Genomic DNA, 27,603 nt, shown 5'->3' on the forward strand with positions numbered 1-27,603 from the left:
TAGCTGGCTAATAATAATAAAAAGGGGTGCATTTCATTGCATCTCAGTAATCCATTTAATCAAGAATGTACAGTATATGATATTAATGTATGAGTTATGTATTAGTGATTCTAGTCAAGTAAATGAGTTTCCTTTTGCTGGCTTCAACAGAATATAAAAGATGTGTACAGGTTTTGCCATATATTAAATAGGTTAGCCTCACCTGTATATGTACCAGGAAACAAAGCTAGTATTTTAATACAGTTGTTCCTCCAGTTTGACAGCAAACTCACAGCTGAATCCCTATTGGTCGATTCTCAGCAATGAAAAAAAGTTTTTCACTTTAAATATCACCACCTGTTTGCTGTGTTCATTTAGATGTGACCATTTAACCAACGACATCAAAAGGTTGCTATTTGGATTAACCTTGGATTGTGTACTTTTTCCTGAAAAGATAATCAAAAAGTAAGCAGAACTATTTGTTTTTTGTTTGTTTTATTTTATATCTATATATATATATACATTTATTTTTTATTGTATGTGTTTTGATTATGTATATTCTTGATATCCACTGAATGTGATATAAGCTCTGATGCTCCCAATATAACAATATATATATATATATATTATTAATATAACAATGTTATCCACCCAAATACTTACTCATTTATTCATACAAAACAAAACTGTTATGTAATAATAGTAAAATAATATATTATCTAACAAGTTGCCAATTTTGACGCACTTCAGAGGTGTATGTTTATTTACTAAACTGGTAAATATTATATATATATATATATATATATATATATATATATATATATATATATATATATATATATATAACTGTATGTGTTTGTTGCCTGTACAACTTCTTTTTCATGTTAATAAAATGACCACCCATGTGGATTTTATTTTAGTATAAACTGTGTTTAAACGTATTACTAATATGCTTTATTTTCACTTTTTAGGGATATTGCCAAAAGAAGCAATGGAGTGGAGAATTGTACTAGGTGTTCTGTGTCTTATCGGTAAGGAGCTTAGAGTAGTCATACATGTCCCAAATCACTCTTTAATATTAAGGATGGAATTTAGAAATCATAAAGTTAAAAACAACAACAAGAAAAGTTAGTGAAGAGTCAAAATAGTGTCAAATTTCTTTAAATTTCAAGGATCATTATTCAGTTGTTCGGTTATCTTAAATAAGACTCTTAAGATTTAGTTTAGAGGACTAGCATGACAAGCCATATAAATACCATGCGAATTTTCAGTCAGTTATGATTGCTGTATTTCTGTTATCATAATTTCAGATTAGGTCTCATTTTATTCTGTCAAGATGGCATGAGTGCAGTCAAAATGGCTTGGCAAGAAATGGATAGAATCCATCAGTTTGGGATTGATCTTCAGAATCAGAGTCTATAGAGTGTCGCAATATGGCTCTGACTGAAGTTTTTCTATTGGACAACTTATTCCTTCAAGTTGTAGGGAGGAGACAATTTCACTCAGCCTGAACAGCAATGTTTGGAAAAATAATCTACCAAACACCATTATTTATCAATTTATATCTTAAATGTCTTCAGTATTATCTTAGATACCTTACCAACATGACATTGTGACCAGAAGAAAAAAAAATGGACCGAAATTGATCTGCAGCTGGATTGCTATCTTGCCAAAATAGCAATACCATACTGCACACTTTGAAAGCATGGTTATTTTTTGGCAATATTCTCTTTATTTTGGGTCTGTTGTAGTGTGCATTGAAATAATGGTCTCAAAGGTTGTTTAGTATTGGGAATTTACCAATTCCCATTTTCTCTAATTTCACCCTGAACAGGAATCCTACCTGTGCCTGGGAATGCAGCAAATGACACAAATGCAACTGTCTTTGAGTTTAATTTAAGTTTCTCCATTAATGAAACTTTCATTGCTGACTACTCCAATATGAGCGCTGATGCAACCATCAACCTGAAAAATAACATCACATCTCAGGTAATGTTTTCTTCTGGTGAGGGTCTGGGATTGTTGAATTAACTGCTAATGCTTCATTGCAGTATGAATTTGAAACATTACAATAACAATTTTTATAAAATATTAACAGATAGAATTGGGGTCATAAATTTACAGTCTACATGTTTAGGATGAGCAGTTCGCCTAAACATTTTTACTTAAATGACTATGTTCCCAGTCTTCCAGATAAACAGTTTGTGGCAGGGCGGAGGGCGAGACCGGGTGTGTAGTATCACGACCCAGCCCCGCCCTCCGCCCTGCCACACAGTTGTTTGCATCAAAAGATCCAACGCAAGATTTGATCATTTGTCTTGTCTAATGTTTTTTTAATAAAAATAAAAAAGGTAGTAAAAATCCATTATTAAATATATTTGTGGCTATAGAGCAATATGAATATATGTCTTAATCTCTTTATCTAACTAGATTGAACCACTCTTCAGGAATATCCAAAATTTTCTACGGATGGTTATTCAGAAATTCAGGTAAATCATTGCATAAAATCATAAATACTAACAAATGCACTTTTAAATGTACTTAATGATAAATTAATGTAAACATGTTTTTATTAGTTAATATATTGGTTGGTTAATCGTTTACTTAGTTTGTTGGTAAGTCACTTTGTAAGTTAACTTACCGGTTGTTCTGTTTGTTCATTCTTGCTTTCATTATTTGTCTGTTTTAACATGGTTGTGCCTTCTCAGGAATGGCTCCATTGTGACAGATAGCATTCTTCAATTTTCCAATGGCACTCGTCCTAATGTCACAAGCCTGAAACAAACCCTTGTTGACAGAGTTACAAATGGGAGTTTCCTCAATATCATTCAGAATTCCATCAATATTGCTGAATCTGGTCAGTATGCAATAATTTGTAAAAACAAAAAAACATTAAATATATGTAATGAAATGCAGAAATAATACTTGTTTTATAAGTATTAAAAAACCATCAAATATAAACAGGTAATTTGTATCTGTAATTTAACGACTTTAATTTATTAATTTCTGATCCCCTTGCATTTGCAAAATATATACTGTGCATGAAACATCAAATATTTTCTGATGGCTGTGATTGTGCTTTGTTGTGCAATGGTTTCGAGTTCAGTTTGAACAGACAAATTGCTTGCCACTGAAATGTACAGTTTCACACCCCTTTAAGAGAGCTGGGAGCTCTTTACACACTGTAGCTTGTTTGAAAACACTCATATAACTTGGTCTTTTTGGAGCTGCTAAATTCTATATTTGTGGTTAAGATTGTGATTGTTAAGTGTAATGTAAAATAATTATAAGAATTTGTATCACTTACAATGTACTGTGTTCCCTTTTCCATCGGAAAAATGACAGTGCCCAATCTGACAACTACAATTAGCACACCCCCTGCAGGTATTGTACTATTTAATATAAGTTTCAGCATTAATGATACATTCCAAGCAATCTACTCCAATATCAAATCAACAGGCAAAAATATATTATACATTGATATAATGAGCATATGATACAATTAACAAATATGCTGGGTATTTGAATCAGTAATTTAACCATAAATGAATTATTCATATATAAAGAGGCAAGCGATAAAATGTATCTCTGTTATGTTAATCAAAGTTTTTGTTTCTTCAAAAGTTTCTTTGCCAGGAGTGAACACGACTAACACAACTGCACCTGTTACAGTGTTTAACGTAACTTTTAAAATTGCTGATCAATTCATTGAGGCCTACTCCAATCTGAGCGATCCTGTCACCCAAAAGCTGGAATCAAACATCACCACTCAGGTAATATTTTTAACCAATCGAGAACGATTAGACTTGTAATGATATTTTAATGCTCTGCAATAGCTAATGTTGTGAACTGTCAACGTTAAAATCATGTTGTTAAATATTTATAATATTTCTATATGTTTATGATGAACAGTTTGCTAAGACATTTTTTTACTCTAAATGTCTATTTATCCAGTCGTAAAAACGAATCAGTTTTAGCAACATGGAAGTCTGTTTTGAACTGTCTTTTTTTATATATTTTAGGTTTTCAACGTTTACAAAAAGAAAATTAAGAGCTTCATTCGTATGTTTATTAGGAAATTCAGGTAAAAAGTGAATTCTAAAAATAACCAACCACTTTGTTTAAATTTCATCTTAAAACATTCAAACGTTCATTCCATTGTCTTATTTATTTATTTATGATTCAAATTTTTTTTTACTATGTTTCAACATGATTGTGCCTTCTCAGCAACGGATCTATAGTGATAGATGGTGGCTTGGAATTTGACAAAAATACCACTACTGCTGATGTGAGGACTGTGGCAATAACCCTTCGTGACGCAGCTTTGAATAAAGAATTCAATTTCACAGTTGATCCAGAATCCATCAAAGTTACAGACCCCTCTGGAAACACTTGTTAGTGTACATTTACACATATATTTTTATATGCTATGATCCAGTTGTTAGTGTACATTTACACATCTATTTTTATATGCTATGATCCAGTTGTTAGTGTACATTTACACATATATTTTTATATGCTATGATCCAATTGTTAGTGTACATTTACACATATATTTTTATATGCTATGATCCAGTTGTTAGTATACATTTACACATATATTTTCATATGTTATGATCCAATTGTTAGTGTACATTTACACATATATTTTTATATGCTATGATCCAATTGTTAGTGTACATTTACACATATATTTTTATATGCTATGTTCCAGTTGTTAGTGTACATTTACACATATATTTTTATATGCTATGATCCAGTTGTTAGTATACATTTACACATATATTTTTATATGTTATGATCCAATTGTTAGTGTACATTTACACATATATTTTTATATGCTATGATCCAGTTGTTAGTATACATTTACACATATATTTTTATATGCTATGATCCAATTGTTAGTGTACATTTACACATATATTTTTATATGCTATGATCCAATTGTTAGTGTACATTTACACATATATTTTTATATGCTATGATCCAATTGTTAGTGTACATTTACACATATATTTTTATATGCTATGATCCAATTGTTAGTGTACATTTACACATATATTTTTATATGTTATGATCCAATTGTTAGTGTACATTTACACATATATTTTTATATGCTATGATCCAATTGTTAGTGTACATTTACACATATATTTTTATATGCTATGATCCAGTTGTTAGTGTACATTTACACATATATTTTTATATGCTATGATTTACAATTTCTTAAAAGGATATTTCTTTGTTTTTATACAGCTTCCCGGTCTCCAGTCTTGGCTAGTATGCTGACAGCTTTGTGGATGACTCTAGCATCACTTCTGTTGTCAACTATGATGCATCTCTAAGTATCACATTCGCATGAGCAAACAAATAAAATCGTACTACTACATTTATCCATCAAAACATATTAATACAAAATGCTAATGTTTTCTTTCAGTTTGCGTTTTGAATCAACAAATCACAAAGCAAATCAAGCCATGTCAAGTCGAGTTGTCAAGTTGTAATTTTTACTGTAATTTCTTGCCATATTCAGAGCCAGGCAAAATTTATAGCGAGTCTGATTTATTGTATTTTGTGCTCTGCTTGACAAAAAGTACATTATGCATGTAAATGTGTACACTGTGCTGGAGAAATAATGAGGATGGGTTTATACAATGAAACCAAATCTGAACATTCATTCATGCCATATGGTACAAATAAATATTATATGCAAAGATGAATAATTGTACTATTTAGAACTGGCTTTGTTTTGTTCTATTGATAATGGATTGAAAAATCTATTTTTAAGTCAATGTGAAGTCAAAATTGACTACTTGTTTTCTTTAGGCATATTTCTGGTCTTAATGTGAACTATTCACCCATAGAGGCTACTCAAAAGGAAGAAAATGTTAATGTTCATATTCTCTTATATTAAAAATGTAATATCTTGCCTCGCTACTTTTCTTTCCTTTTGACATCATAATGATGGCATTAGCGGGGCAAATAGCCAAACATGCTTTAACCACACCCCCTCCAACTACCTATGACACCACCTGTGAACCATACATAAACTAGCTGGGAACACATAGACAAAATATGGAATCACATACTAACTTACTACTACTGCTATTTCTGCTATATCTACTGTATATAATTGTAGTATGGTAGTAATGTACGATTTCAAATTTAGCCAGACATGGTGGGGAGGTAGATTTTCAGCTGTTTTCCTACAAAAACCCTGTCCCCATTCCCCCAAAAAACATGGTTTTGAGCATGCTTGCAAAATGTTTGCACTTTGAAGTAATAATATTGGTTGCAGAGAAAGAAGGAATGTATAGAATATATAGTAATATAACGGCTGTGTTCGAGGCAGTCCACTTTGACACAACTCCATATGGGGTTTGCTGGCATTTTCCATGTGTTAAAATGTTTTAGTGAAAACTTTACTTTTAGGTAAATATTGCTGTGTATTACAATGTATTGTTATATTGGTTTATCTAAATAAATATAGTTAATAAATATCACGTTTCCTTTTGTTCATTTATTGTCAAATGTGTGGAAACAGTGAAGAAACTTGTAGAAAACATGCCTTGATTATTTTAAAACTAGATTTTTACTTTATTCTAGCTTTAACCATTTCTAATCTAATTGACAACAGCTGATTCATTGAAATTATGTTTTGTTTTTTTCATTATCAGTCTTTGAAACCAATTCAGAGCATTATACATTTCTGCCCACTTTTTTGGCCTTTTGTCTTCTATACTGAATAATTATATGTTGATATTTATGTATTTCCTCTAAACAATTTTTTGAATCATATATATATAGATACTGTTAATAAATAAATGTTCAGAACTTCAAAACTGCTTCAAAGATTTCTCATAAAAAAAATCCTCCAAGTACAGCCTTGTGAAAAAAAAATATGCTAAGTATACTTGAAGCCAGACTAATTTAAGTATGCTTCAATTGTGTTAAATTAGTTAAGTTGAAGAGTGCTATTTTGAAACAACTAATTTTGTACTAAGTATATTTTAGTTAATTAGCTAATTAAAATTGTAGTAAAACAAAACTTCAAGTGTATTTAGTGTACTTTTGTGTACTAAATTGGAGCAACTTCAAGTATACTTAGTATACTTTAAGTATATGTGTAACGCGGACTCAGGTAGGCTGGGATCCATAAGCAGTGTTTAATGAAGAACTCAATAGTCGTACAGGCAATGGTCAAGCATAGGCAAACATATATATATATATGAGGCAGGCAGAATCAGCGTGAGAGCAGGCAGAAGATTGGGGCAGGCAGCAAACAACGACAAACTTATGACTGGCAGTAGTAATACAGGGCAGGCGGCAAACAAACAAGGTCACGGAAACAAAGCTGGGTTGGTACACAATAGACAGAGTAACAGACTGGGAAACCGCTTAGTAATGTAGCCGGAGCAAAACAAGACTTCACAATGAGTGAAAAAACAGAGTTCGTTATATAGCGAGTGGGAAACAGGGAACAGCTGTGGCGCAATCAGACCTAGGTATGCGGGCTTATGGGAAATGTAGTCTATAGTCAATATTCCAGTGAATCTGATCTCCGACGGTTGGAGGGGGAGGCGCTCTCAATGTTCGTGACAATATGCCAGTGTAGGCTAATTCCATGCTTGATTAGTGATATTAAAGTATACTTTATTTGTGTTACAAGTACATTACAAATTAATTGCAAGTGTATTCGAAACATACAAACAATATACCATAAGTGTATTATATTTGAGTAAGATGTATATGCTCCGTAACACCTTTGGCTTATTCGAAATACTACAAATTGCACACTTTGTCTTCAATATCAAACTGTTATTACTTAGCCATACTTTGTACAATATACTTTAAACATTACATAGTCTTACACAAGGCAGTATTTTAAATGTGTTACCTTCATACACTGTAAAATTGTACACGTTCAGTTTACTTAAAAATTAAGGAAACCTATTGCCTTATTTCTGCAAAGAAAACTTACTTACTAAAATGAAGTTATATTAATGTTCCTATGCAAGTAATGTCAACTTGTTATTAAACTTAATAGTAAATTTGTAGTTAACTTAATTTTTTTTGTTAATGTTCTATAAATTAATTAGTAACCTTACAAATTATTTATTAGTAGATTACTCTATTAAGTCAATTAACTTAAATTTAATACAATTTGTTCACTTTACATCTGAAATACCACTAATCTCAACATGAGTTTACTGTATCACTTTTAAGTGGTGTACACTTAAAATACTTTGTGCAATCGGATTCCACATTCTCTTTAAGTAAACTGAACATAATTTTTCTAGTTCAAATAACACACTTAAGTTTGAAATTCTCAACTGTTTATTTGCGTAATAAACAGCTGAAACTCTAAGAACAACACAATAAAAAAAACAATCTGTTCGCAAGACTTCGACCTCTTGCCACACTCTGCTGCTTGACAACATAATATCTGGACCATAAACAAGGTATAGAGCATTTGCAGAACAGGCACTGTGCAAACTCCAAAAAAGTATTTATTTAATAAAAAAAGAAAAAGAGCCTTTACAATTTGGAAAATTGGGGATTTAAAATGATGCCACAGATGCTGTCGATGCTAACTTGATTGAACCCGGAATGTCCCTCTATTAGCTCCTTTAAATGAAAGAGGTTTGTGACCATGCTTCTGGTGATGTTTGAGTATGACATGAGGAAACATTTTTGGCTGTTTACTGGCAGCCACTATGAGAAAAAATGAAATGATGACATATTGCAACCATAAAACCATAAACCATTAAAGAAACAACTGTCAAAATTGTTTTAGGATTATAGACCCCCTGATAAAGACCCCTTTTCTAAAAGTAATAAGAAGAGTACATCAAATTATTTAAAAATTTTTCTGCCAGTGAGGAAAGTTTGCCGATCTGCCTGTGCTAGTTTGGTTTTTAGGTGAAAGCCTTTTGAGTTATAAGGAACTAGATTTGCTGGAAATGTCAGTTTTTCCACAGCTACTAATGTTTTTTTTTGTTTTGTTTTTTTGCTTGTTTGTCATACTTAATTGACAGCACTGCACCTTTACTTATTAAGACAGTATAGTAACTCACGTTTCCCTGTTCTGTACTTTTGTGTACAAAAAAGAATATATACAGAATACAATTTGTAATTTTCATATGTAATATATTTTTATTGTATGTAACCCTAACCCAAACCCTAAAACTAACCTCATGAAAACTCTAAATATTTATTACTCTGTCGAGAAAAAGGACAGGTCATTCTCATGCTTATAGCTGGCTAATAATAATAAAAAGGGGTGCATTTCATTGCATCTCAGTAATCCATTTAATCAAGAATGTACAGTATATGATATTAATGTATGAGTTATGTATTAGTGATTCTAGTCAAGTAAATGAGTTTCCTTTTGCTGGCTTCAACAGAATATAAAAGATGTGTACAGGTTTTGCCATATATTAAATAGGTTAGCCTCACCTGTATACCAGGAAACAAAGATAGTATTTTAATTACAGTTGTTCCTCCAGTTTGACAGCAAACTCACAGCTGAATCCCTATTGGTCGATTCTCAGCAATGAAAAAAAAAATTCACTTTAAATATCACCACCTGTTTGCTGTGTTCATTTAGATGTGACCATTTAACCAATGACATCAAAAGGTTGCTATTTGGATTAACCTTGGATTGTGTACTTTTTCCTGAAAAGATAATCAAAAAGTAAGCAGAACTATTTGTTTTTTGTTTGTTTTATTTTATATATATATATATATATATATATATATATATATATATATATATATATATATATATATATATATATATATATATATATATATATTATTAATATAACAATGTTATCCACCCAAATACTTACTCATTTATTCATACAAAACAAAACTGTTATGTAATAATAGTAAAATAATATATTATGTAACAAGTTGCCAATTTTGACGCACTTTAGAGGTGTATGTTTATTTACTAAACTGGTAAATATTATATATATATATATATATATATATATATATATATATATATAACTGTATGTGTTTGTTGCCTGTACAGCTTCTTTTTCATGTTAATAAAATGACCACCCATGTGGATTTTATTTTAGTATAAACTGTGTTTAAACGTATTACTAATATGCTTTATTTTCACTTTTTAGGGATATTGCCAAAAGAAGCAATGGAGTGGAGAATTGTACTAGGTGTTCTGTGTCTTATCGGTAAGGAGCTTAGAGTAGTCATACATGTCCCAAATCACTCTTTAATATTAAGCATGGAATTTAGAAATCATAAAGTTAAAAACAACAACAAGAAAAGTTAGTGAAGAGTCAAAATAGTGTCAAATTTCTTTAAATTTCAAGGATCATTATTCAGTTGTTCGGTTATCTTAAATAAGACTCTTAAGATTTAGTTTAGAGGACTAGCATGACAAGCCATATAAATACCATGCGAATCTTCAGTCAGTTATGATTGCTGTATTTCTGTTATCATAATTACAGATTAGATCTCATTTTATTCTGTCAAGATGGCATGAGTGCAGTCAAAATGGCTTGGCAAGGAATGGATAGAATCCATCAGTTTGGGATTGATCTTCAGAATCAGAGTCTATAGAGTGTCGCAGTATGGCTCTGACTGAAGTTTTTCTATTGGACAACTTATTCCTTCAAGTTGTAGGAAGGAGACAATTTCACTCAGCCTGAACAGCAATGTTTGGAAAAATAATCTACCAAACACCATTATTTATCAATTAATATCTTAAATGTCTTCAGTATTATCTTAGTTACCTTACCAACATGACATTGTGACCAGAAGAAAAAAAAATGGACCGAAATTGATCTGCAGCTGGATTGCTATCTTGCCAAAATAGCAATACCATACTGCACACTAACGTTGAAAGCATGGTTATTTTTTGGCAATATTCTCTTTATTTTGGGTCTGTTGTAGTGTGCATTGAAATAATGGTCTCTAAGGTTGTTTAGTATTGGGCATTTACCAATTCCCATTTTCTCTAATTTCACCCTGAACAGGAATCCTACCTGTGCCTGGGAATGCAGCAAATGACACAAATGCAACTGTCTTTGAGTTTAATTTAAGTTTCTCCATTAATGAAACTTTCATTGCTGACTACTCCAATATGAGCGCTGATGCAACCATCAACCTGAAAAATAACATCACATCTCAGGTAATGTTTTCTTCTGGTGAGGGTCTGGGATTGTTGAATTAACTGCTAATGCTTCATTGCAGTATGAATTTGAAACATTACAATAACAATTTTTATAAAATATTAACAGATAGAATTGGGGTCATAAATTTACAGTCTACATGTTTAGGATGAGCAGTTCAGCCTAAACATTTTTACTTAAATGACTATGTTCCCAGTCTTCCAGATAAACAGTTTGTGGCAGGAGGGCTGAGACCGGTGTGTAGTATCACGACCCAGCCCCGCCCTCCGCCCTGCCACACAGTTGTTTGCATCAAAAGATGCAACGCAAGATTTGATCATTTGTCTTGTCTAATGTTTTTTTAATAAAAATAAAAAAGGTAGTAAAAATCCATTATTAAATATATTTGTGGCTATAGAGCAATATGAATATATGTCTTAATCTCTTTATCTAACTAGATTGAACCACTCTTCGTGAATATCCAACATTTTCTACGGATGGTTATTAAGCAATTCAGGTAAATCATTGCATAAAATCATAAATACTAACAAATGCACTTTTAAATGTACTTAATGATAAATGAATGTAAACATGTTTTTATTAGTTAATATATTGGTTGGTTAATCGTTTACTTAGTTTGTTGGTAAGTCACTTTGTAAGTTAACTTACCGGTTGTTCTGTTTGTTCATTCAGTTGTTCTTGCTTTCATTATTTGTCTGTTTTAACATGGTTGTGCCTTCTCAGGAATGGCTCCATTGTGACAGATAGCATTCTTCAATTTTCCAATGGCACTCGTCCTAATGTCACAAGCCTGAAACAAACCCTTGTTGACAGAGTTACAAATGGGAGTTTCCTCAATATCATTCAGAATTCCATCAATATTGCTGAATCTGGTCAGTATGCAATCATTTGTAAAAACAAAAAAACATTAAATATATGTAATGAAATGCAGAAATAATACTTGTTTTATAAGTATTAAAAAACAATCATCAAATATAAACAGGTAATTTGTATCTGTAATTTAATGACTTTAATTTATTAATTTCTGATCCCCTTGCATTTGCAAAATATATACTGTGCATGAAACATCAAATATTTTCTGATGGCTGTGATGTGCAATGGTTTCGAGTTCAGTTTGAACAGACAAATTGCTTGCCACTGAAATGTACAGTTTCACACCCCTTTAAGAGAGCTGGGAGCTCTTTACACACTGTAGCTTGTTTGATAACACTCATATAACTTGGTCTTTTTGGAGCTGCTAAATTCTATATTTGTGGTTAAGATTGTGATTGTTAAGTGTAATGTAAAATAATTATAAGAATTTGTATCACTTACAATGTACTGTGTTCCCTTTTCCATCGGAAAAATGACAGTGCCCAATCTGACAACTACAATTAGCACACCCCCTGCAGGTATTGTACTATTTAATATAACGTTCAGCATTAATGATACATTCCAAGCAATCTACTCCAATATCAAATCAACAGGCAAAAATATATTATACATTGTTATAATGAGCATATGATACAATTAACAAATATGCTGGGTATTTGAATCAGTAATTTAACCATAAATGAATTATTCATATAAAGAGGCAAACGATTAAATGTATCTCTGTTATGTTAATCAAAGTTTTTGTTTCTTCAAAAGTTTCTTTGCCAGGAGTGAACACGACTAACACAACTGCACCTGTTACAGTGTTTAACGTAACTTTTAAAATTGCTGATCAATTCATTGAGGCCTACTCCAATCTGAGCGATCCTGTCACCCAAAAGCTGGAATCAAACATCACCACTCAGGTAATATTTTTAACCAATCGAGAACGATTAGACTTGTAATGATATTTTAATGCTCGGCAATAGCTAATGTTGTGAACTGTAAACATTAAGAACATGTTGTTAAATAATTATAATATTTCTATATCTTTATGATGAACAGTTTGCTAAGACATTGTTTTACTCTAAATGTCTATTTATCCAGTCGTAAAAACGAATCAGTTTTAGCAACATGGAAGTCTGTTTTGAACTGTCTTTTTTATATATTTTAGGTTTTCAACGTTTACAAAAAGAAAATTCCGAGCTTCATTCGTATGTTTATTAGGAAATTCAGGTAAAAAGTGAATTCTAAAAATAACCAACCACTTTGTTTAAATTTCATCTTAAAACATTCAAATGTTCATTCCATTGTCTTATTTATTTATTTATTTAGTTATGATTCAATTTTTTTTTTTTACTATGTTTCAACATGATTGTGCCTTCTCAGCAACGGATCTATAGTGATAGATGGTGGCTTTGAATTTGACAAAAATACCACTACTGCTGATGTGAGGACTGTGGCAATAACCCTTCGTGACGCAGCTTTGAATAAAGAATTCAATTTCACAGTTGATCCAGAATCCATCAAAGTTACAGACTCCTCTGGAAACACTTGTTAGTATACATTTACACATATATTTTTATATGCTATGATCCAGTTGTTAGTGTACATTTACACATATATTTTTATATGCTATGATCTTGTTGTTAGTGTACATTTACACATATATTTTTATATGCTATGATCCAGTTGTTAGTGTACATTTACACATATATTTTTATATGCTATGATCCAGTTGTTAGTGTACATTTACACATATATTTTTATATGCTATGATCCAGTTGTTAGTGTACATTTACACATATATTTTTTATATGCTATGATCCAGTTGTTAGTGTACATTTACACATATATTTTTATATGCTATGATCCAGTTGTTAGTGTACATTTATACATATATTTTTATATGCTATGATCCAGTTGTTAGTATACATTTACACATATATTTTTATATGCTATGATTCAGTTTGAACAGACAAATTGCTTGCCACTGAAATGTACAGTTTCACACCCCTTTAAGAGAGCTGGGAGCTCTTTACACACTGTAGCTTGTTTGAAAACACTCATATAACTTGGTCTTTTTGGAGCTTCTAAATTCTATATTTGTGGTTAAGATTGTGATTGTTAAGTGTAATGTAAAATAATTATAAGAATTTGTATCACTTACAATGTACTGTGTTCCCTTTTCCATCGTAAAAATGACAGTGCCCAATCTGACAACTACAATTAGCACACCCCCTGCAGGTATTGTACTATTTAATATAAGTTTCAGCATTAATGATACATTCCAAGCAATCTACTCCAATATCAAATCAACAGGCAAAAATATATTATACATTGATATAATGAGCATATGATACAATTAACAAATATGCTGGGTATTTGAATCAGTAATTTAACCATACATGAATTATTCATATATAAAGAGGCAAACGATTAAATGTATCTCTGTTATGTTAATCAAAGTTTTTGTTTCTTCAAAAGTTTCTTTGCCAGGAGTGAACACGACTAACACAACTGCACCTGTTACAGTGTTTAACGTAACTTTTAAAATTGCTGATCAATTCATTGAGGCCTACTCCAATCTGAGCGATCCTGTCACCCAAAAGCTGGAATCAAACATCACCACTCAGGTAATATTTTTAACCAATCGAGAACGATTAGACTTGTAATGATATTTTAATGCTCTGCAATAGCTAATGTTGTGAACTGTCAACGTTAAAATCATGTTGTTAAATATTTATAATATTTCTATATGTTTATGATGAACAGTTTGCTAAGACATTGTTTTACTCTAAATGTCTATTTATCCAGTCGTAAAAACGAATCAGTTTTAGCAACATGGAAGTCTGTTTTGAACTGTCTTTTTTATATATTTTAGGTTTTCAACGTTTACAAAAAGAAAATTAAGAGCTTCATTCGTATGTTTATTAGGAAATTCAGGTAAAAAGTGAATTCTAAAAATAACCAACCACTTTGTTTAAATTTCATCTTAAAACATTCAAATGTTCATTCCATTGTCTTATTTATTTATTTATGATTCTAATTTTTTTTTTACTATGTTTCAACATGATTGTGCCTTCTCAGCAACGGATCTATAGTGATAGATGGTGGCTTGGAATTTGACAAAAATACCACTACTGCTGATGTGAGGACTGTGGCAATAACCCTTCGTGACGCAGCTTTGAATAAAGAATTCAATTTCACAGTTGATCCAGAATCCATCAAAGTTACAGACTCCTCTGGAAACACTTGTTAGTATACATTTACACATATATTTTTATATGCTATGATCCAGTTGTTAGTGTACATTTACACATATATTTTTATATGCTATGATCCAGTTGTTAGTGTACATTTACACATATATTTTTATATGCTATGATCCAGTTGTTAGTGTACATTTACACATATATTTTTATATGCTATGATCCAGTTGTTAGTGTACATTTACACATATATTTTTATATGCTATGTTCCAGTTGTTAGTGTACATTTACACATATATTTTTATATGCTATGATCCAGTTGTTAGTGTACATTTACACATATATTTTTATATGCTATGATCCAGTTGTTAGTGTACATTTACACATATATTTTTATATGCTATGATCCAGATGTTAGTGTACATTTACACATATATTTTTATATGCTATGTTCCAGTTGTTAGTGTACATTTACACATATATTTTTATATGCTATGATCCAGATGTTAGTGTACATTTACACATATATTTTTATATGCTATGTTCCAGTTGTTAGTGTACATTTACACATATATTTTTATATGCTATGATCCAGTTGTTAGTGTACATTTACACATATATTTTTATATGCTATGATCCAGATGTTAGTGTACATTTACACATATATTTTTATATGCTATGTTCCAGTTGTTAGTGTACATTTACACATATATTTTTATATGCTATGATCCAGTTGTTAGTGTACATTTACACATATATTTTTATATGCTATGTTCCAGTTGTTAGTGTACATTTACACATATATTTTTATATGCTATGATCCAGTTGTTAGTGTACATTTACACATATATTTTTATATGCTATGATCCAGTTGTTAGTGTACATTTACACATATATTTTTATATGCTATGATCCAGTTGTTAGTGTACATTTACACATATATTTTTATATGCTATGATCCAGTTGTTAGTGTACATTTACACATATATTTTTATATGCTATGATCCAGTTGTTAGTGTACATTTACACATATATTTTTATATGCTATGATCCAGTTGTTAGTGTACATTTACACATATATTTTTATATGCTATGTTCCAGTTGTTAGTGTACATTTACACATATATTTTTATATGCTATGATCCAGTTGTTAGTGTACATTTACACATATATTTTTATAAGCTATGATCCAGTTGTTAGTGTACATTTACACATATATTTTTATATGCTATGATCCAGTTGTTAGTGTACATTTACACATATATTTTTATATGCTATGATCCAGTTGTTAGTGTACATTTACACATATATTTTTATATGCTATGATCCAGTTGTTAGTGTACATTTACACATATATTTTTATATGCTATGTTCCAGTTGTTAGTGTACATTTACACATATATTTTTATATGCTATGTTCCAGTTGTTAGTGTACATTTACACATATATTTTTATATGCTATGTTCCAGTTGTTAGTGTACATTTACACATATATTTTTATATGCTATGATCCAGTTGTTAGTGTACATTTACACATATATTTTTATAAGTTATGATCCAGTTGTTAGTGTACATTTACACATATATTTTTATAAGTTATGATCCAGTTGTTAGTGTACATTTACACATATATTTTTATATGCTATGATCCAGTTGTTAGTGTACATTTACACATATATTTTTATATGCTATGATCCAGTTGTTAGTGTACATTTACACATATATTTTTATATGCTATGATCCAGTTGTTAGTGTACATTTACACATATATTTTTATATGCTATGTTCCAGTTGTTAGTGTACATTTACACATATATTTTTATATGCTATGATCCAGTTGTTAGTGTACATTTACACATATATTTTTATATGCTATGATCCAGTTGTTAGTGTACATTTACACATATATTTTTATATGCTATGTTCCAGTTGTTAGTGTACATTTACACATATATTTTTATATGCTATGATCCAGTTGTTAGTGTACATTTACACATATATTTTTATATGCTATGATCCAGTTGTTAGTGTACATTTACACATATATTTTTATATGCTATGATTTACAATTTCTTAAAAGGATATTTCTTTGTTTTTATACAGCTTCCCGGTCTCCAGTCTTGGCTAGTATGCTGACAGCTTTGTGGATGACTCTAGCATCACTTCTGTTGTCAACTATGATGCATCTCTAAGTATCACATTCGCATGAGCAAACAAATAAAATCGCACTACTACATTTATCCAACAAAACATATTAATACAAAATGCTAATGTTTTCTTTCAGTTTGCATTTTGAATCAACAAATCACAAAGCAAATCAAGCCATGTCAAGTCAAGTTGTCAAGTTGTAATTTTTACTGTAATTTATTGCCATATTCAGAGCCAGGCAAAATTTATAGCGAGTCTGATTTATTGTATTTTGTGCTCTGCTTGACAAAAAGTACATTATGCATGTAAATGTGTACACTGTGCTGGAGAAATAATGAGGATGGGTTTATACAATGAAACCAAATCTGAACATTCATTCATGCCATATGGTACAAATATATATTATATGTAAAGATGAATAATTGTACTATTTAGAACTGGCTTTGTTTTGTTCTGTTGATAATGGATTGAAAAATCTATTTTTAAGTCAATGTGAAGTCAAAATTGACTACTTGTTTTCTTTAGGCATATTTCTGGTCTTAATGTGAACTATTCACCCATACAGGCTACTCAAAAGGAAGAAAATGTTAATGTTCATATTCGCTAATAAAAATGTAATATCTTGCCTCGCTACTTTTCTTTCCGTTGACATCATAATGATGGCATTAGCGGGGCAAATAGCCAAACATGCTTTAACCACACCCCCTCCAACTACCTATGACACCACCTGTGAACCATACATAAACTAGCTGGGAACACATAGACAAAATATGGAATCACATACTAACTTATTACTACTGCTATTTCTGCTATATCTACTGTATATAATTGTAGTATGGTAGTAATGTACGATTTCAAATTTAGCCAGACATGGTGGGGAGGTAGATTTTCAGCTGTTTTCCTACAAAAACCTTGTCCCCATTCCCCCAAAAAACTTGGTTTTGAGCATGCTTGCAAAATGTTTGCACTTTGAAGTAATAATATTGGTTGCAGAGAAAGAAGGAATGTATAGAATATATAGTAATATAACGGCTGTGTTCGAGGCAGTCCACTTTGACACAACTCCATATGGGGTTTGCTGGCATTTTCCATGTGTTAAAATGTTTTAGTGAAAACTTTACTTTTAGGTAAATATTGCTGTGTATTACAATGTATTGTTATATTGGTTTATCTAAATAAATATAGTTAATAAATATCACGTTTCCTTTTGTTCATTTATTGTCAAATGTGTGGAAACAGTGAAGAAACTTGTAGAAAACATGCCTTGATTATTTTCAAACAACATTTTTACTTTATTCTAGCTTTAACCATTTCTAATCTAATTGACAACAGCTGATTCGTTGAAATTACTTTTTTTTTCATTATCAGTCTTTGAAACCAATTCAGAGCATTATACATTTCTGCCCACGTTTTTGGCCTTTTGTCTTGTATACTGAATAATTATATGTTGATATTTATGTATTTGCTCTAAACAATTTTTTTAATCATATATACATATAGATACTGTTGGGCAAAAGTTTGGAAAAATGTACAGATTTTGCTCTTATGGAAAGAAATTGGTTCTTTCATTCACCAAAGTGGCATTCAACTGATCACAATGTAGTAAAATTACTATTACAATATAATATACAATTGAAATAAATGTTCAGAACTTCAAAACTGCTTCAAAGATTTCTCATCAGAAAATCCTCCAAGTGCAGCAATGACAGCTTTGCAGATCCTTGGCATTCCAGCTGTCAGTTTGTCCAGATACTCAGATGACATTTCACCCCACACTTCCTGTTGCACTTGCCATAGACGTGGATGTCTTGTCGTGCACTTTCCACGCACCTTACAGTCTAGCTGATCCCACAATAGCTCAATGGGGTTAAAATCCATAACACTCTTTTCCAATAATCTGTTGTCCAGTGTATTTTCTTTTAGTTTTTCTATTTCAAAAGTGTTTTTTGAAGTTTGCAGTTCTTCCCATAAGTCCTGCACCCCTGAGTCTTCTCTTTACTGTTGTACATGAAACTGGTGTTGAGTGGGTAGTATTCAATGAAGCTGTCAGCTGAGGACATGTGATGCGTCTATTTCTCAAACTAGGGACTCTGATGTACTTGTCCTCTTATTAATTGTACATCTGGCCTTCCACATCTCTTTCTGTCCTTGTTAGAGCCAGTTGTCCTTTGTCTTTGAAGAATGTAGTGTACATATTTGTATGAAATCTTCAGATTTTTTTTTTTAATTTGTATCTTTTTATTGGAGAATCACAGATATTACATTTTACAGGAAGTGAAACAGTTCTCCAGTTTCATTTTATCTTACCAAACTAAAACCTTATACAAACCCCCCAACCAACACACATATATCTAACCCTTCCCACCCCCCACATTTTGACAACAGTCTGGGAAAACAATCTTTTTCCATTTTGTTTGTTACACAATACTTCAAAAGAGTTTAAGGAGCTACACACTGAAAACAAACACACAACTGCATGCCCACATTTCGACCCCAGTTGGGTTTAACAGGGCTTTAAACTCAGCTTCACAATTGTCAGTCAGGCTACTAAGTTCCCACCCCATTAAGGTAATTGACCATTGATTTGAATAAACATATATAGAAAAAATAAGAAAGGAAACAGAGAGAGGTAGTAGTACATTTTCAAATATAAAGGAGTCTCATACTTCAGGCAATACTTTGAGATTCTCAAAATATGTCACAAAGGGTTGCCATTTTAAGTAAAATTTCTGGACGGACCCTCTCAACGTGAATCTAACTTTTTCTAGTTTAAGAAAAAATAATACATCCCTTAACCATGCGGCCACCGCTGGTGGAGTAGCGGATGTCCAAACCAGTAAGATTCTACGACGGGCAAGAAGTGATGTAAAAGCGATAATGTCCGATTGGTCCCGGGTTAAGGTTAAGGTCTCCTTTGGAATACCAAATATTGCAATCAACGGACAGGGCTTAATTAAAATTTGTATAACTTCGGATAAAGTTTGAAAAACAGATGACCAATATTGATTTAGACAGGGACACGACCAAAACGTGTGTGTTAAATCAGCCGGAGAGAGGGAGCATCTATTACAACTCCCGTCCGTTCCTGGATATATATCTGCTAACCTAGCCCTACTGAAATGAGCCCTATGCACTACTTTAAACTGAATGAGCCCCAAGCGTGCACAGGATGAGGATGAGTTAATCCTTTGTAGTGCATCCTCCCAGAGTCCGTCCGACAACTCAATCATCAACTTGCCTTCCCACCGGTTCTTAATTTTTGAAAGGTCTTGGTTTTCCAGAGACATAAGTTGAGAATATAATAGTGATATCAGTCCTTTTTTTGGACGGAGGAGGGTCATTTCTTCCCATGCTGCCTCAGTAGGGAGGGCCGGGAAAGAAGGGAACAGTGCTTTGACACAATGGCGTATTTGGAGATATCTAAAAAAGTTACTGCGTGAGAGATCATATTTCTGGCATATATTATCAAAACTATCGAACCCTTCTTTACAGTACAAGCTTTTAAAACAGGAAAGCTGCTTCCTGCCCCACTGAGTAAATGTTAAGTCGATAGAGGAGGCTGGAAATAGATGATTCTTACAAATAGGGCTAAGGGGGGAGGGAGAGGTGAATTTGTAATGGTTCCGGAACTGGGCCCAGATTCTAAGAGTGGACAGTACTATGGGATTGGAGGTAAACCACTTTGTGGGCAGGGAGGAGTACACCAAAGCAGGGAGAGATGACGAGTGGCAAGAGTGTGCCTCAAGTGTACACCAGTCGGTGTCTGGCACATGAAGCCAGAATAAAATTTTCTGCAAGTTAGCTGCCCAATAGTAGTGAATAAAACTGGGGAGAGCTAGTCCCCCCACATCGCGACCCCTCTGAAGTAAGTCTTTATTAACTCTTGGAACTTTATTCTTCCAGATGAAAGAGGTAACGGATGTGTTAACTGATTTAAAAAATGATTTAGTCAGGAATAATGGTAGACATTGAAACAAGTACAAATACTTTGGAAGTACGTTCATCTTCACCGATTGTACCCTCCCTGCAACAGTCAGAGGTAGGCAGCTCCACCTTTGAAAGTCAGCTTTCATTTGGTTAACTAAAGGTGTAAAATTAGCCCCAAGAAGGGAGGTGAAGGAACGCGTAATGTTTATTCCAAGATATTTAAAACCAGAATGTGTTAAGTGAAAGGGGTTAAGTAAAATCTTGTTTAATTTGCATTGCCAAATCATTAATGGGGAAACATTCGCTTTTCTGATAGTTGAGTTTGTAGCCAGAAAAAGACCCAAAATTATTCAATAGTGATACAATTACAGGGGCGCTAGCTTCTGGATTGCTTACATAGATCAAGAGATCATCTGCATACAGAGAGACGTGATGTTCCTCAGTCCCACGCCCAACCCCTCGAAATAACAACGACGACTTTAAAGCAAGCGAAAGAGGCTCGATTGCCACTGCAAATAGGAGCGGGGATAGAGGACATCCTTGACGTGTCCCACGTGTCAGGGGGAAAAATTTGGAATGAGATTGATGGTTGGAAACATGCTTGTGGGGACGAATAGAGCAGACGAATCCATGCCAGAACCGTGTCACCGAACCCAAACCTCTCCAATACGGCAAACAAGTATTTCCACTCCACCCGGTCAAAGGCCTTCTCCGCATCCAGGGAGATTACAGCTTCTGCAGTCGAGGAAGGACCGGGGGAGTAGATCACGATAGCAAGTCGGCGAATATTTGAAAAAGACTGGCGACCCTTTATAAAACCAGTCTGATCCTCAGAGATTACTTTAGGGAGAACGGATTCTAAACGATGTGCCATCACCTTGGCTAAAATTTTTATATCAACATTTAGGAGGGAGATAGGACGGTAAGAGCCACAGTTAGTGGGGTCCTTGACCTTTTTGAGAAGTAGTGTAATCTTAGCTTGTGTGAGGGTTGGGGGCAAGGAACCGTTTTCCAATGATTCGTTAAATACTTCTAGCATAATAGGTGCAAGTTTATCTTTAAATTTCTTAAAAAATTCGGGGGGGGTAACCGTCGGGTCCTGGAGATTTACCAGTTTGCATGTCTCCGATGGCTGCAGCAATCTCTGTCAGTGCAAGAGGTCGATCTAATACTTCCCTGTCTCCTGGCTCAATAGTAGGTAATTCTAAATTATCTAAAAAACTGTTCATATTCATAACATCTGATGGGAATTCAGATGTGTAAAGTGTAGAGTAAAAAGTTGCAAAAGTATTATTGATTTCCTTTGGGTTGGTGACTATGTTTTGATCCTGATCTCTCACTTGAGGTATGAGCCGTGAAGCAGCCTGACGTTTCAGCTGGTGAGCCAGCAATCGACTAGCTTTTTCTCCGTACTCATAGTAAGTGCTCCGGGTCCGCAATATTAAGTATTCAGCCTGGTTGGTGGATAGAAGATTAAGCTTAGACTGTAGAGCTATCCGTTCTTTGTATAATTCTGGAGAGGGACTTTCAGAATATTTGCTGTCTAATTTAAAAACTGAATCCGTCAGGTCTTGTATTTGTTTGCGGCGTTCTTTATTGATATGTGCTACATAGGAGATAATTTGTCCTCTTAAGTACGCTTTTAAGGTTTCCCAAAGTAGGGAGTATGATATACCTTCCTTCTTGTTTACTTCCAGAAAAGTATCTATATTAGTAGCCACATGTTCGCAAAATTTCTCGTTTGAAAGCAGCAGGGAATTAAGTCTCTAGAAGGATTGCTCTCTAACGTTCAAAGTGAAAGAAAGGTCTAAGATGAGTGGTGCATGATCTGAAATGATGATGGACAAGTATTCAACCGATTTCACTGCAGGGATGAACGAGCTATCTATAAAAAAGTAATCTATCCTTGAGAAAGAATGGTGGACATGAGAAAAGAAAGAGAATTGTTTGGAGGTCGGATTTTGAAACCTCCATGGGTCTACACAGCCATTTTGTCCCATAAAGTCTGAAAAGACCCTTGACATTGCAGAAGGTGAGGTAGATTTAGGGCTAGATTTATCGAGCAATGGATCTCCTGCAAGGATCAGTCTATGTGAATTTAAATTAGGGAGAGATGACAGAAGCTTATTGGCAAATTCAGCATCATCCCAGTTAGGGGCATACACATTTACCAAAAGAAGGGGTGTTTGAAATAGGAGGCCTGAGACAATGACATATCGACCATTGGGGTCTGCAATAATTGCATTTAGTGAGAATTGAATCTGTTTATTAATCAAAATTGCCACCCCTCGTGATCTGTTATTAAATTTGGAATGGAAGATATGATTAACCCATAATTTACGGAGCCTGGTGTGATCTTCTAACCGTAAATGTGTCTCCTGCAAAAACAAAACATCGGTTTTCAATTGTTTAATATGGGAAAAAATCCTAGAACGTTTCACAGGACCGTTCATCCCCTTAACATTCCAGGACAGAAACCTAACTGCAGCTCCCCCTACTGGGCTTGTACCACCTGCGTTATTTATCATAGGAGACATCCAAAATGTGTATGATTAGCCTGAACCTCATTATGGAAGTACATTTGTGGTCATAAGTGATGTCAACACACACTGCGTGCAGTTGTGTAGAAATAAAATGAAATAATAATAATAATGAACTAAAAATACAGTTTAACATAGCTGTGTGCATCCTTAGAAGATACGGTTTTGCCATGTAAACAAAATGTTCCCCAGTTCTCATGAAACTTAAGTTGAAATAGAACACGAAAAAAAGAAAAAAATCCCATTGAACACCCCAAACCTAGGTCTTCTTCCCCAAACGAAGAAAACCGCAGGAATTCACAAACGGAAAACTTCCAAGACATCTAGCGTTGTCTATAACTCCTATCCTAACCTGAGGATGGCTCCTCTCACACTAAGTGATTTGTGTTCTACCTATATACAATTATCTATTCGGCTCACTTTGAGAATAAAGAAAAAAATAAAATAAATTAAAAAAAAAATAAAAAAATAAATAAATAAATAAAAAAAAAGGGGACCAAGCTAAGTCAATAAATAAAATTTAAAGTAATATAATATATCCCTAATTTGCATCTGGATCGCCAGTGCTCACTGTGCAATTACACATAGCACAGTTGGACTGATAAAACTATGTAAAATAAATCAAAGTGACTGACCTAGTTGAACTAAAATGTATCTAGCTCACTTAATTTACCTTACTAAACTTGACCAGTCTGTGAAATGGTCATATAACAGTTATGTGTGAGAGCCACACTGACTAAAACAACCCTGCCATGCTTTATTAAAAAAAAAAAAAAAACATGGCTGTTGTATATTTAAATCACAGAGGCCACTGCGTTGTTATTGTACCTTAAACGTACAGAAACCACATTAACGTAGGTATTACCTTGTAGGCTTGTAGTTTACTTGAAAGAAAAAGAAAAAAAAATCTTGTTATTTTCCCCTATATCGTTATTAACCAAGCAAACAAATAGTCCCAAGGAATCAAAGTGTCTAAGCTGAAACTTGAGTTAGGCTTACTTTGTACCTTCTCGTAAATATTTTGTGCTCCAGCGTCCTTTAGGCTAACGTTATTTTCCCCAATGAAGCTCGTAAAACTCTCTGGCCTTCTCCGGAGTCTCGAAGATCAGCGTCTGTCTGTCGTGAAGGATGCGGAGCCGGACGGGATAGATAAGAGCTAACCTGACATTCTTCTTATACAGGAGGGATTTCACTTCTTTAAAAGCAGCTTGTTTCTTGCCGAGTTCCGCGCTGACATCCTCGTGGAAAAATACCTTATGTCCCCTGAAGAACAGCTGCACTCGCTTCCTCGTTATTATGCGGTGTTTGTTTTGGAAGTTGTGGAAGAGAACGAGGAATATCCTCGGCCGTTTGGAGCTAGCGCCGGAGTCGGCGGTCGGTTTGGGTCCCACTCGGTGCGCGCGGGAGATATTGAGGGGATGTGGGAAGAATTCCTTACCCAGGACTTCTTCGAAAAATTCAGTCATGAACTTAACTGTGTCCGGCCCCTCCATATGCTCCGGGATACCGACAACTCTCAGATTGGACCTACGGGAGCGATTTTCCAAATCCTCCACTTTGTTTTTGAGCCTCTCGTTTTCAGCTAGAAGTGTGGTGCATGTTGTTTCGATAGCCTCAATCCTGTCGCTGTGGTCGTTTAGGCCTTCCTCCATGTCATGGATGCGTTCTTCGTGGGAGTCAAGCGACGATTTTACCAGTTCCAGAGATGCCGAAATTGGTGCCAGTGCATCGCCGAGTGCTTTTTTCAGGAGGGAGTCCGTTTGCTGTGCAAGGTCAGCAGGTAACTCCGAGCTTGGGCTAGCTTGTGTAGCCATGTTGTCTTCACTTGTGGCATCTTCGTCCATCTCGGTCGTTTTTTGCCCTCGGTCACGTCTCTTTGGTCTCATTTAGTTGTGCAAAGTTACGCTTAACGTACACGTAATCGACTTAAGGTGCACCAAACTTTATGCTGAAAAAATGAGGTAGAAAATAAAAAAGTAATTCGGGAGCCACTTCTCACACGTCTGTTCGCTACATGCTCAAACCGGAAGCTCTCGATACCGAAATCTTCAGATTTTTGACAGTTTCAAGCATTGTATAGCCTTCAGTCCTCAAAACAATGATTGACTGATGAGTTTCTATATGCCATTTTTGACCTAATATTGACCTTAAGACATGCCAGTCTATTGCATACTGTGACAACTCAAAAACAAACACAAAGATGATGTTCAGCTTCAGTCAAAGCCAAATAGCTTTCAACTGTGTTTGATATAATGGCAAGTGATTTTCTAGTACAAAATTAGCAATTTAGCATGATTACTCAACGATAAGGTGTTGGAGTGATGGAAATGGGGCCTGTCTAGATTTGATAAAAATGAAAATTTTTGGTGATGGTGCTGTTTTTTACATCAGTAATGTCTTTGTGATCAGTTGAATGACACTTTGGTGAATTAAAGTACCAATTTCCTTTAGAAACAGCTAAATCTGTACATTTTGTACAATATATACATTACCCTGTATATATCCTCATATTATATCCATATACTGTATAATTTGTATATAATCATAAAAAATACAACTAAATTTTTTTTATTATGCTCTTTCATTCAGAATTGTATATTTATTATCTAAAATGCAGGTGTTCATTTTTGTGGTATGCTGATGTGGTGAATACTTATACTGAGATTAGAATGAGGATGGCCCTGAAGAAACAATTCACTATATTTGTGATAAGCTGTGACGATGGAGGGCAAACACATATTTGCACGATCCACTTTGAAAACGTCTAGGTTACGTATGTAACCCCCGTTCCCCGATGGAGGGAATGAGACGTTGTGTCAGAGAAGCGACACTAGGGGTCTCTCTTGAGGAGGCAGACCCAGCCCTTTCACTGCTGTGTCCAGTACGTGCTTTACGTATTTATCTGGACCGCACACAGAGCACCAGACGCTCTGAGCAGCTCTTCGTCTGCTTTGGGGGACAGCAGAAAGGGAACGCTGTCTCCAAGCAGAGACTCGCCCACTGGGTTGTCGACGCCATTTCCCTGGCTTATCACACCCAGGCCGTGCCCCCCTTGCGGGTCTGAGCTCACTCCACCAGGATTGTTGCGTCCTCATGGGCACTGGCTAGGGGCACTGCCCTAGCAGACATTTGCAGAGTAGAGGGCTGGGCAACACCTAACACTTTTGCGAGATTCAACAATCTCCGAGTTGAGTCAGTATCGTCCCGTGTTTTCTCAGGTACCGAGCCCGTAGAACTCGGTGGCACGCCCACGTTCTGACCGGGTGAATCGCTTGCACCTAGCGCCCTTCCCCCTAACCAGGGGAAAAAGTGCGCCTTCATTCCCAGGAGATCTCAGGTTTGGGACACTGGTCGATTCCTCCCTAGCCCTCGTGGGTCGCAGTTCAGCGGAGGAACTGGGACGAGTGACAATGTTATTTGCACAAGCTCACTCATCAAAGAGGATCATTTCCTCAATAAAACTGAGAGCGGGGATTCTGGAGTAGAAGTGTTTCTGACGAACTCTTTCAAACTGATTCATCAATCATTTCACAAAATGGAAGTCTCTTGTTAGCGGATTGTGACTGGAAATTTTAATCCCATCATGTACTTTAAAAACATTGTTTGATTTTATTGGTTTTTACAAGCTGTATCATTGGCCACCTTTGATTAGAATACTCACGTGACTGAGAAAGCCTCATAGGTGAAATTTTAAGAGAGATAATATAGGGGACAAAACAAATTTTTTTCAGAATAAGTCGTGACACTAGAAAAAGTGCTTGATTGCAGAACTGTCCCGGG

At 34.1% G+C, this 27,603-nt stretch overlaps 1 protein-coding gene across 1 annotated transcript; it reads left to right on the plus strand.

The window, feature by feature from the left end:
* Window positions 1-340: 340 nt before the first annotated feature.
* On the plus strand, window positions 341-18,549 carry LOC127644165 (uncharacterized). Its single transcript, XM_052127202.1, has 18 exons — window positions 341-444; window positions 951-1,010; window positions 1,814-1,968; window positions 2,410-2,468; window positions 2,688-2,836; window positions 3,325-3,363; window positions 3,604-3,752; window positions 4,002-4,063; window positions 4,207-4,373; window positions 12,497-12,535; window positions 12,774-12,922; window positions 13,171-13,232; window positions 13,386-13,552; window positions 14,205-14,243; window positions 14,484-14,632; window positions 14,881-14,942; window positions 15,087-15,253; window positions 17,312-18,549. The coding sequence occupies exons 2-18, from the start codon at window positions 971-973 to the stop codon at window positions 17,398-17,400; spliced, it is 1,743 nt and encodes a 580-aa protein (XP_051983162.1). The 5' UTR covers window positions 341-444; window positions 951-970; the 3' UTR covers window positions 17,401-18,549.
* Window positions 18,550-27,603: the final 9,054 nt, after the last annotated feature.

The sequence above is a fragment of the Xyrauchen texanus genome, chromosome 5 (genome assembly GCF_025860055.1).
Source record: "Xyrauchen texanus isolate HMW12.3.18 chromosome 5, RBS_HiC_50CHRs, whole genome shotgun sequence".
NCBI lineage: Eukaryota > Metazoa > Chordata > Actinopteri > Cypriniformes > Catostomidae > Xyrauchen > Xyrauchen texanus.

What these genes read in the sequence shown, in the direction of transcription:
- LOC127644165 (XM_052127202.1), top strand. Translation starts at nt 971, where the DNA reads ATGGAGTGGAGAATTGTACTAGGTGTTCTGTGTCTTATCG. An exon ending in AATCAAACATCACCACTCAG is followed by an intron (nt 12,923 to 13,170) that starts GTAATATTTTTA and finishes TATATATTTTAG; the next exon opens with GTTTTCAACGTTTACAAAAA. An exon ending in AGACTCCTCTGGAAACACTT is followed by an intron (nt 13,553 to 14,204) that starts GTTAGTATACAT and finishes TAAAAATGACAG; the next exon opens with TGCCCAATCTGACAACTACA.